Source organism: Pelodiscus sinensis, chromosome 2, assembly GCF_049634645.1.
Source record: "Pelodiscus sinensis isolate JC-2024 chromosome 2, ASM4963464v1, whole genome shotgun sequence".
NCBI lineage: Eukaryota > Metazoa > Chordata > Testudines > Trionychidae > Pelodiscus > Pelodiscus sinensis.
This window is the reverse complement of record NC_134712.1, coordinates 240,401,320-240,414,019: the sequence shown is the minus strand read 5'-3', so window position 1 is coordinate 240,414,019 and position 12,700 is coordinate 240,401,320. Positions and strand designations below refer to the sequence as shown.

The 12,700-nt window shown below is 39.6% G+C and overlaps 1 protein-coding gene across 4 annotated transcripts in view; it reads right to left on the bottom strand.

The window, feature by feature from the left end:
• LMBR1 (limb development membrane protein 1) overlaps window positions 1-12,700 on the bottom strand; it is a 139,585-nt gene that overhangs the window by 39,692 nt on the left and 87,193 nt on the right. For all 4 annotated transcript variants that reach the window (XM_006129337.4, XM_006129336.4, XM_025187879.2 and 1 more), the window contains 4 exons: window positions 6,274-6,400; window positions 5,475-5,543; window positions 2,984-3,048; window positions 1,304-1,376 (listed from right to left, as the gene is read on the bottom strand). In XM_006129337.4, coding sequence (XP_006129399.2) covers window positions 1,304-1,376; window positions 2,984-3,048; window positions 5,475-5,543; window positions 6,274-6,400 — 334 coding nt within the window. The remainder of the gene's footprint in view (window positions 1-1,303; window positions 1,377-2,983; window positions 3,049-5,474; window positions 5,544-6,273; window positions 6,401-12,700) is intronic.

Here is a 12,700-nt window from a genome sequence, read left to right as displayed (position 1 = left end):
GCCTGCCCCAGAGCACAACCCTCTCTTTCACGCAAACTCCCTCTCAGAATCCACACCTCCACCTACACACACCCCAGTCCTCTACACCACGCTTCCTTCTGCACTCCCTGCATAGAAATGTGGCCCTGGAACACTTGCTAAAATCTTGGAGTGCCCTCCCCCCCATTAAAAATTATTGTCCACCCCTGTGCTAAGATACGTAGAATTTAAGCTAAGCTTGATCTTCACCTTAATTAAAAATAAATCAAGGATCACACCAAGTGAGCACTCATCTCCTAAGCTCACCGTCATACAGTGAGGGGGAGTCACCGGGCCCTGCATCCCCATCCACAGTCAGATGTGACGCTCAGCCAACAAGTAGAACAGGAGGTTTATTCATTGACAGGGACACAACGTAGCACAGACTTGTTATTACAAGAACCAGGAGCATTCAGTACAATCTATCTTGGGGATAAAAGGGCGCAGAGCCAGGGCTCTGGGCCTTGCCCAGCCCTCCAAGCCAGCTAGATTCTCTTCTCCCTAAACCAGCCAAAAACTAAACTCTCACACCCAGCAACTGGTCTCAGCCCTCTAAGCAGCCCAGCCTACTCCTTTGTCATGCTTCCTGGGCCCAAGGTGGTAATCTGCGGTCACCTGGTCCTCAGGACATAAGAGACTGACCTACTTCCAGTGAGTCATACCCAGCCTTCCCCTCCTCATCCAGATAGTGTTGCAGTGCCCAGAGAAACTGAAGTGTGCACGCGCGCACACACACGCACGCACGCTTACTACAGAACAGAACAGGACAGTAGAATCACATATTACACAACAAAGGAAACAGAGTGAATACAGGGACTACAAGAGTGAATACAATCCCCACTGCATCACACTCACAAAATGCATCAAATCCTTCCTCTTTATTGTAACTGGTGTCTTATTAGTAACTGGATTCCTCTCCAAATTAAACTAAGAATGTAATTATACTAGAATATAATTATGTAATGTCAATTGTAGCAATATAGAAATATGTTTGATCATAATGGTAAAACTTAAATGTTGACAATTAGTCTGAACCTTCACATCACAAACAAGACTTCCAGAACATGCTCAGAAAATCACCATTAATAGATGTTATAAAATAAGAAACACAGGATCCTCACAGTCTTGTGCAAATGGGGGCATGAAATAGCTGAGAAAAGTGAAAGCCTACAACTTCTACGACAAGGTAAGAGACCCTACTTGTTTTATGATTAAATGAATACTCAAGATCGGGAAGTGCTTTTTTCTCTGGTTTAAATAGTAAATTATCACACAACACATGTACCATTTAGTCTCCTCTGGATTGCTTCTTCCTCTAAAGTGATGATGTAGATCTGTTCATCTAGGTCTTCAAGGATCTGAAATTAGAAAATGCAAATTCTAATCAAACACATTCGTTTATATGTGATACCCTGATTGAATTTGAGAGTCTATTTTTTAAATTAAAACCTACTTTTTAAGATAATAAACATTACGAAACAATACGGCTGCATAAAAGATCATCACACTGTCTATTATTAAAAGATATTCAGAACTTCAATTACAATCTGATTTTCATATGGTTAATTTTCCCATAAGATTTCTTTTGGTCTGAAACTTTCTGTTTAGTCTCAGTCCAAAGGAATTTTTGTGGGTGGGGGGAGTATGAGCAGTTTAAGCTAGATTCAGTCAACTACACTACACCAAAAAATGTAATTACTTCGTGCACACACACAAAAAAGATCAAAAACAGCTAATAACTTCACATTTGACTAGACTACAACACAAAAGAATTACAGTTTGTAGAAACATTTATTGTAAAGTTTACATGACAAAACTGTTTTCATGGAGTCTGAAATTTCAAGCAGGTAAATTGCAAGTGAAGTTGTGAAAAGCATGCAATTGAAGTGGTTGGGATTTGTGTAACTATAGAGCATTTGAGTTTTAAAAACCTAATAGCTGCGAACTGTGTTTTGCTCTCCAGTGTCACAGGTAGGGTTTTACCGATCACTTTATTCCCAAAAATATTGGGCAATATTCAGTTAATGCTCTGACAATATCATCTCCATGCCTTCTTTCATGATGCATTCATGTACCATATAAGCTTCCTTGAATTCACACAAGGTCACTACCACTTACTTCCACATTTAAGTCCCTATTTCAGAGACCCATCTACGTCATGCTGCCTATAGTGAACCAAGTTGCCTAGTAAACCAATTCCCTATTGCTTAACCACCTCCCCAACCTCTCTCATTTGTCCTTGGACTGTGAGTACTTTAAAGCAGAAGTCAGGCAAGTGTTTAGAAAATATCTGACAAACACTGAGCATTACCACAAACAAAAATCTTACTACTGGCAATGTTTATTTCAATCATATTGCATACACTATATTAAGCTAGTCAGTTAAGTTGGAAAAAATAAATACCACTACACAAAAGTTTAATGAGGAGCAGAGATATAGCCTAGTATAAAATCAAGATGTTCTATTTTTTACCTATTCACTATTTCTGTACTAACTATGAAAACCTAGTGGAATTAGACAGTAAAGTTACTATCCACATATATACTATTGCTTAAATTTAGTTATTCTAAAGTAAGTAAATACATATGGCTTACAGACCCGGGAATTATAAATTAAAATAGTAATTTAAAAATAAAAACATGAAAAAAATTGTACACTCAATCCCAATAAGAGCAACTCAGGCCATGGATCTACAGACTTCTGTAAATGCTTAATTTTAAGCATGTCAGTAATCACATGGCTACTGAAGTTAAGCACATGTTTAAATCTTTGCTGGACTGGGGCTACACTGTGTGAAAAATGGAGCACTGCTTTTTAAGTGGAGAGACCAGAAATTTTTACAATCCAGTAGCACATTGTTTAATGTGCAATTTATTTTGCAAAAAGAATTTTTTTGAATATGGCTATGTTACTGTACATTCATTTTAAAATACTGTCAAAAGTATAGCAAAATATTGTACTTACTGTTGGCTTTACCAGCAACTGACCCATCACTGTAAACATTCGTGAAAGTCCCACTGGCGTGCATACTATGAAGGAAAAGGTATAGTTAACCTTGGCTAGAAAATGTGGCTAATTATATCCATAATCCAAACATACTCTTACTTATAACTGAATAAAGTTCTTTTTCAGCAACATTTTGATTAGACCTCTATACTCCACCATCGCACTAGAGATATCACAGATATCACTGAATATTGAACAACCCCCCGTGCCTGTTCTGAGATTACAAACTGGTGGTGAAAAACTTTTTGCCAGCATGGAGAAGAATGTAATCAAAAATCCCTTTAATTATTTAACCTAGCTACTCTTTATATATCTGTTGCCATATACTCGAATAAATGGTTAGCTGTGGCTTTACACAAATAGATGAAGGTAGATTTGCCTCTTATCTTATTAAGATAATAGCGTCAGTAAATTTCTCAGTTTTATAAAACTCTCTCATTTAAAACACTACTAATGAAGTCATTACCACTAAAAAGTCTCTTAAAGTCAGATAGTTCTCAATACTGATGTATGCATACATTGGGTACATATTAACATATCTCTAGCGCTAAAAGGTCATGAAGAACACCTTTGCCTCAAAGAGTGTGAGAGTATGTGGGAGATACCGGAGGTGATAATTTGGACAGAGGGAAAAAACAAGGATCTACAAGATATGATGTCCTTTATTTTAAAAGCTTCAGGGGGTTGCCAAGTTAATCTGTACAGGATAAACTTTAAAAACAACAAATGGTCTGGTAACACTTTATAGACTAACAAAACATGTAGGCTACATCTAGACTGGCATGATTTTGCGGAAATACTTTTTACGGAAAAGTCATGCCTGACCAATCTGATTAGCTTTTATGATGAGGTAACTGGTTCTACAGACATGGGGAAGTCAGTGGATGTGATATACCTTGAGTTTAGCAAAGTTTCTGATACAGTCTCCCACAATATTCTTGCCAGCAAGTTAAGGAAATATGGATCGGATAAATGGATTATAAGGTGGATAGAAAGCTGGCCAGATTGTCGGGCCCAACGGGTAGTGATCTATGGCTCAATGTCTGGTTGGCGGTCGGTTTCAAGTGGAGTGCTCCAAGGATCGGTTTCTAGGACTGGTTTTATTCAACATCTTCATTAATGACCTGGATGAGGGGACGGATTGCACTCTCAGCAAGTTTGCAGATGACATTAAGCTAGAGGTAGATACGTTGGAGGGCAGGGATAGGGTCCAGAGTGACCTAGACAGATTAGAAGATTGGGCCAAAAGAAATCTGATGAGGTTCAACAAGGACAAGTGCCGCAGTCCTGCACTTGGGATGGAAGAATCCAAAGCATTGTTACAGGCTGGGGACCAACTGGCTAGGCAGCAGTTCAGCAGAAAAGTACCTGGGATTCCAGTGAATGAGAAGCTGGATATGAGTCAACAGCGTGCTCTTAGAGCCAAGAAGGCTAATGGGGCATTAGGGTGCATTAGGAGGAGCACTGCCAGCAGACCTAGAGAAGTGATTATTCCCCTTTATTCGGCACTAGCGAGGCCACGTCTGGAGTACTGTGTCCCATTCTGGGCCTCCTACTACAGAAAAGATGTGGACACATTGGAGAGGGTCCAGCAGAGGGTGACGAAAATGATTAGGGGACTGGAGCACGTGACCTACGAAGAAAGGCTGAGGGATTTGGGCTTATTTAGTCTGCAGAAGAGAAGAGTGAGGGAGATTTGATAGCAGCCTTCAACTTCCTGAAGGGAGGTTCCAAAGAGGATGGAGAGAGGCTGTTCTCCATAGTGATGGATGGCAGAACAAGAAGCAATGGGCTCAAGTTACAGTGGGGGAGGTCTAGGTTGGATACTAGGAAAAACTATTTCACTAGGAGGGTGGAGAAGTATTGGAATGGGCTACCTAGCGAGGAGGTGAAATCTCCATCCCTAGAGGTTTAAGTCTCTGCTTGACAAAGCCCTGGCTGGGATGATTTAGTTGGGCTTGGTTCCACTTTGGGCAGGGGGCTGGACTTGCTGACTTCTCTTCCAGCCCTATGATTCTAGGAGGAAAAACTGCCTAGTGACTATATCATGAGACTAAGTTCTGGATCAATTTCTGTCCTGACTCCTTGTACAATAGTGGTTTTTTCCCCCCTCACTTTATAAAAATGTGGATACCATGTACTTTCATCTGCAAATTGCTCTAAGGTCCTATTGTCCTAAGGTGAAAAATACTAATTCTACTTACTTACATATTTCAGAAAAAGTCTGAAGTTTTTAAAAGAAAAAAATCCTCCTTGGGAGCACAAATCTACCAGTAGCAAAATATTTTAGAAAATACCCAAGCGAAAAAAAACCCACACACCTGGGAAAGTGTCACAATACCTCTAATTCGTTCCTTTTTCATCCTCAAATTATATGCAGTTAATCACCTGAACCTCCTATAATCTAAAAATATTACTTTTCTTCTACAATAATAAGGAAAATACTTACAAAGAAGTAATAAACATCCCATGAGTGATATACAGGAATATAAATAAGGGAGGTAGAATTCCCAAAGATCTGTAAAGAAAATTTTCAACATAGTAATAGCTTATTAAATATACGCTGTTTATGCTCTATTTTAATCTATTTATTAGTACTTAGTGAAACTAAGAACAATTTAGTTTTGAGTGTGACTAGCTTAGACTCAAATCTTTCCTTAAGTTAGAACAATTTAAGGAAATGGCTTTTTCAGGATGGTAAAATACAATTTTAAAAAGTAAATCAAGAATTAAGTTGTATAAAATTGTGGATAACAATCTCTTTGACACTTTGAGAAGAAAAACCAAATGCTGTATCTTTTAAAAAAGCTACTTGAGAAACCTGTTTCTAACATTAGGTATGTGCACACAGTGAACAAAAAATCTGAATGTCATCAGTATGCTGTAAGGTCACATAAAAATACCAGCTGAATACAAAAATCAGATTCTGATTAGAATGGGTTACAACTGTTAAAATAATGAGTGCAGTATGGGAATTTATTATCAATGAATTTTAATTGAAAACACCCACTTCTATCCTGTACACCAGGGTGGGGAACCTACGGCCTAGAGGCCAGATGCAACCCCAGCTTACCTGGATCCGGCCCCCAGGACTCAAGGGTCCTCTCTCCCAGCATTGGGGAGCCCTGCTGACATACCAGCCCCTACTGTGTCCCTCCCCGTCTGAATTTTCTTTGGGTTAGTGGCCCCGATCTAAAAAAGGTTCCCTGCAGTTAACAATGAAACTTATTTTTTAAAATATTACATACCATACAAAGACTCCATACTGGTAGCATCATTGTCAATGAGAGCTGAAGCCACCCACACTATTCCAAGGATAAGCAGCCCAAGAAGAATAAGCATAACAATTGTTTCCAAAATACGTGCTCTGATCCCCTAGGAAAAATAAAACAATTTAAATATAATCAAAAAATTCTGAACATAAGGCACATTAAACAAGAATTATTGTAAAATTTTACACATACATATATCTAAGTTTTAAGAGCACGTGCAAGATTTAAAAAAAATTTTTTTTTATACACACAAGGGAAAAAACATCTAAGTGTTTATGCCTTCATGCTGCCTAGACTATTTTTTTCCTTGAAACCATAGAAAATTGTTTAAAATTACTTAAGCTTTACAGTTTTCATTAATCTCATTATTCTATAAAAAAATCTTTATACCTTATGATTTTGCTAGGGCAGTTTTAAAAGATGGATTACTTTTCTAATACTTTCAGCCAACAAAGTGGATTAGCAAATTTTTATCTATGATTCCAATCAAGGGAATGGAAAGCCAATTATGGCAAATAGCCAAATAGCCCAGCCAACATTAAACACTGCATAGGTACAATGCGCCAATCTACTTAAAATAGTCTTCCACTGTAATTGCTTCTGCACCATTCCTCACAGCCTACAGAGCCCTCAAGTGTACAGTTAAAGTACTGCTTGCTGGCTATCCAGACACATATTGATGCTGAAGTTACGTCAGTTACATACTTCTAATATGCTCAATACTGAGTGGAACACTAATCATCTCAACTACACATACACCACACAATCACATAAAAAGGTCTCTGGTACATTTGTGCATAAATTGTAAAAGGCTATATTAATGTATTGTTAAGTTTGCAAATTTAAACAGAATATAAAAGAGAACATTTAGCAGTCTAATCAATAATAAATGTTAGTATTATTATGAGAACCTAAACTGTGTCTTTACTGACATAATCTACTCATCCCTGAGATTATATTAACAGCTTTTATATTTAATTTTCTTGGTTTTCCTGAAGAAACACTCTCCTTTTGAGGATTTTCAATACAGATCACTCTCTACCCTCAATTCTGCTGTGGTCAATGCATGTCTCAGGGTTCTGTTTGCACATGTGCATTCCAGAGTTTGATTCTATATGAAAAATCGACTAAGAACTCAATTGTCTGTACTTCCAAAGAACTTTACTCCGCTCAGGTAAAAAGCTATGGCTTGGCACACATCTAATGTACACAATTTCTGTTCATCCCTGTGAGCACGTGACTTTTGAAAAAAAGACCTACAAATATAGACAGATTCCGGGGAAATCTGATACCTTCTAAGAAAAAAAATGACAGTGCAGTCTAAGTTGCACTTTGTCTTTGTGGAATAAAATATATGGGGAATCTGTTACCAGACACACAAAGTTCTCCCACTCTTTTAGCAGAACTGATGTCTACCAAGAAAGCCACTTTTACTAAGTTGTAACAAAAAAGCAGGAGGCTGAGGGCTCATATGAAGGGTCACATAAGGGCAGATAGAACTAAATTCAAGTCCAAAAATGCAGCTGGATCCTCAACAGGTAGAAGCAACCTAATTTAGGAATCTGGTTGTCACAAGATTGGAGAAAAACACTGGCTGTAAATACATGGGTGAAAAGCTAGAAATACTACCAAGTGTATTTTAATGGAGCTAACTATTAGACCTGACTCTTTGAGATGTAAAAGATTATTCAAAGAATTCTAGACTATGGGCTCTGTAGAAAAATCACTTCGCTATCCAGGCAAAGAAATGCTTCAATTTAAGAATGCAAGTAGCATCTGTAGAAGACATCCAACAACCAAGACAGTCTGGACTGCCACTTACCATGCAGTATGCAGACTGCCTCTATGTTTAAACATAAATGAACCGCACCATGAGATTCTGGTATATCAAGTCTTTTCTTTGTGGAAGATGCAAAGGTTCTTGGGTGGATAGCCTATGCAGGTCTAAGCACAAGGCTGCCTTGGCCAGCCTGAAGCTATGAGGATCACTCTGTCTGTCTCATTCATCCCTCATCTTGACAACAACATGGAGAAAGTGTCACTGGTTGGTACACATATAGCAAGTCCATGTCCCACAGGGAACAGGAAAGCATCCAAGATGGACTTGGGATTGTCACCTGCTCCTGGACAAAACTGGGGACTTTTCCGGTTTTGCCAAGCTATGATCCACTGTCAAGAAACTTCCTAAGAAAAACAATCCTCAAAGAGCTATGTTGAGAGACTATTTATGATCCATATTGAAAGAACTCCTCAGATGGTCTACCAAGCTATTCTGAAATCCCAGCAGGTGAGAGTCCTTGAGAGGTACTGAGCTATATATGCAGTAATTCCACAACCTGAATGCCTCCTGATGCCCGCAATCTGATGTGGCATTTTCCTGCTTGTTTGTACAAAACACCACTGTGTTCCCAGAGAGTATCTGGATGGCCTAGCCCTGAATGTGTGGCAGGAAGTGCTGTCATGCTTGGAATACTGCATGTCATTTGAGAAAGTTTATATGTAAACTTACCTCATTGGTGCTCCATGGGAATTTCAAGATCACCCAAATGAGCTCTTCACCCCATAACTGAAGCACCTTTCACCAAAGTCATAGGAGGGGAAAAATGGAAAGAACGAGATTTCTCCTAATATATTGTGCTGACATCTAATAATTCAGAGACAGTAACATTCCATCTGGGATTAATACTAATTTGTCTAGTTCCTGAACACGACAGTGGCAGACTGACTCAAGACATGTACACATTCCCCAGGGCTGCAGCCTAACATGAGCGGTCACATATTTGAGTAGCCATGTGACCTAGGTGCCTGAAGCAATTCCTCACTGTGATTCATGGGTATACTCTGAATGACACAGAGGTCCCATAAAGACAGGGATCTGGGATGAGGCAGGCAAGCCCCGTCTGAAGTCAAATCCAGGATGAAGTCCCAATCAACTTGTTACTTTGAAGAGATGACAAAACTGGCTTTTTCTTTTCAGGAACAAGTTGCAGAACAACTGAAGAACTGAATGAATACTGGTCCCTACCTGATGACTGAACCAATCCTGAACAAACCAGTTGTCCAGGTAGGGATGGCCCCAGTGCAGATAGGCTGCCACTATAGCCATGTATTTGGTGAAAATCGCAGTGATGATGACAGTCCAAAGGATGGAATGGTTAAGTGGCAGTTTTTCCACCTACCACAAGCCTTAGGAATTGCCTATTAGCCAGGGCAAATTGCCACATGGAAGTAGGTATCCTGTAAATTGATGGCGGCATATCCATCTCCTGCACTTAGGGATACAAAAGAAGCAAGAGAAACTACATGCAATGTCAACATATTCATAAATGATCCAGAAAAGAGGGTAAACCATGAGGTAGCAAAATTTGCAGATGATATAAAAGTTACTCAAGAAAGTTAGTTCCAAAGTTGAGTGCAAAGTTACAAAGGAACCTGACAGAACTGGGTGATGGAGCAACGAAACAGCAAATGTAATTCAATGTTGGTAAGTGCAAAGAAAGGCACATTCGAAAAAAGAAATCCCCACTGTACATATCAAATGATGGGGTCTAAAATAGCTGTTATCACTCCAAAAAGATCTGAGTCATTGTGGATAGTTTTTTAAAAACATCTGCTCATTATGCAGTGTCAGTAAAAAAAAAATTGAACAGAATATTAGGAACCTTTAGGAAAGGGATATATCATAAGAAAGAAAATGCCACAATAAATATCCTTGATATGACCACACCTTGAATATTGAACGATGCTCTGATCAACTCATCTCAAAAAATATTGGAACTGGGGAAAGTACAGAGAAGGGCAACAAAAACCACTAGGAGTATGGGGAACAGCTGCCTTATCAGGAGAGATTAAAAAATACTTGAACTGTTCATCTTGAGAAAGAGACTGCTATGGGGAGATATGATAAGAGGTCTAAAAAAATCATGAATGATATGGAGAAAGTGATAAGAAAATGTTATTTATCCTTTAAAACAACATAAGAATCAGAGGTCACGTGATTAAATAAATAGTCAGCAGGTTTAAAACAAACCTAAGGAAGGACTTCACACAGTGAATCTGTGGAACTTGTTAAAGTCAAATGTATAATACGGTTAAAAAAGCATTTGAAAAGTTCATGGCGAATAGGTCGATCAATGGCTATTAGCCAAATTTGTCAGAGAGTGCAACCCATTCTTCAGGTGTCCATAAACCTCTGGTGGCTGGAAGCTAAGACTGGATGATTGGTTGGATCACGTGATAAAGGGCCATGTTCTGTTCACTCCCTCTGAAGCATCTGGCACCAGTCACTTTTGGAAGACATGATACTTGGCTAGATGAACCATTGGGCTGACCCAGCATAGCCATTCTTATGTTTTTAAGAAATAAAAAAAATATTTTTAAAAAATAGGATAGATGATAATGAGGGATGGATGAAGTTAATAAGGGCAGAAGGGAGAGAGAGGAGGGAAGTTTTTCTTTTGAGTACTTGCCTATATCCATTACTTTGTAGGTGTGTACTCATCTTGTACACTGACGCTGAAAATGTTTCCCTGGTGGTACCCTCACAAGCAGACCCACTTGTGCCTGGTTTCTTCATACCCACCACCTGAGGCTATAAGAGGAGAAGCTTTCCCACCCCCCTTGTTTTAGCTTCTGTCCAATAGTCAAAGCATACCTGTATATAACCTGCCTCTATGGACAAAGTTGCTTACAGTTAGTCTTTTTATCTGGCAATGTTTGTTCTGCCCTTTGATCATCCTTTTTTATTTAGTTTTTTCTTGACTTTTTTCTTTTATTTTATTAGGTTCTGGCAGGCCTCAGGTCCACATCTATCAGGTAGAACCTATGCCAAGGTCCCTTGGTTTTAAGCTTTGCTTTTGATGGTTGTAAATCAATGCCTGTTTGTGGCCTACACTCTCACTGCTTAAAGTTTTGGGTGAGTGTCAACATTAGAGACAAGTGTCTAATCTGCTGGGGGCTTCAAATCTAGAATGAAAAAACAGAAAGAAGAGTACCTTACATATCATTAGCCAGAATGAGTAAGAATGGTGTTCCTAGCCTCTGTCTGTCAGGGGCTGGAAATGGATGGCAGGGGAGAGAGATCACTTGATGATTGCCTATTTCTGTTCACTCCCTCTGGGGCATCTGGCATTGGCCACTGTCAAAAGGATATTGGGCTAGATGGACCTTTGGTCTGACCCAGTATAGCCATTCTTATGTTCTTATTTCCTGAAAGCTGCTATTCGCCCAGCATCACAATCTCCTTGAATGGCAAGAGGGAGCTCACTAACCCCGCCTCTAGGATGTTCCCCCGGAACTGCCAGCAGACAGAGACCATAGGAGATCACCTTCAACAAGGCCATCCTCTTTCAAGCATAATAGCTCTCCATTTGAAGCATAAAACGACTGCATCAATTTCTCTGAAGCTCTGCTTTATCACTGCTCAAGGCCGGATTAAGACCTTTAGAGGCCCTAAGCACTGAAAAGATTATGGTGCCCTCTCCCCATATGTAATTCAAAATAAAAAATACTATACAGTAAAATCTTTTTTTTTTTTTGTGCCCCAGGTTTGCTGGTGCCCTAAGCCCGTGCTTAGTCTGCCGATTGGGTAATCCAGCCCTGTCACTGCTTATGGAGGGGCAACAATCCATTTTGGGGCCAACACCATCAGAGGCCTACGCGACTGTGCCACCATCACTACTGATTTTAGGCAAAGATCTTCTACCGGTACTATTGCATGTTCCATGGTCATCGGCATCAGTGTTAGGGTCTCTGCTGACCCCTCCATCATTCCCAGGTCTGTTACTACCCTTATCTGCCTTTTTAATAATGATGTCTGGAACCCCATTACCACCTTAATCTCATCACATGGTACTGATAGCTAGGAAGCCTTCAATACTGCCATTAGTACCACAGACTTGACATAGATCTACATCCTGATATCCAAGGACTCCTCTTGGTACCTCACTACCATGGCTTTTGGAATAATCTTACTCCTTGTCGGAGTTCAAAGTGAGTCTCTGGGTCCCCCATTTCACAGAATCCAGGGCCTCCTCCAGAAACTTTTCCTACTCTCACAAAAGACACTCTGTTAAGAACAGATCCAGGGCTTGGGAAGCCTGATACAGGCTCAATTGGCCTCCCATATCAGCCTCTTCACTTGCTGTACTGGATGCCTTGAGAGACATCTCTAGCATTTAGACTGGCATCTTTGTGTCCTCATACAAGCAGATTTTCAAGAAGGGAGGCTTCCCTGGTTGGTACCAACAGGCCACAAGTGATCTTTACTGAACATTGAGTTTCAAGTTTTTTAAAATCTGAAGATTTCCTACTCAAAGTGGTTAGTAGCTGGTTTTCAGTCTCCCATAACTAATTTTGAATGTGTGCTAAATCTGGCTAAGACATTTTATAAAACCAAGGAATA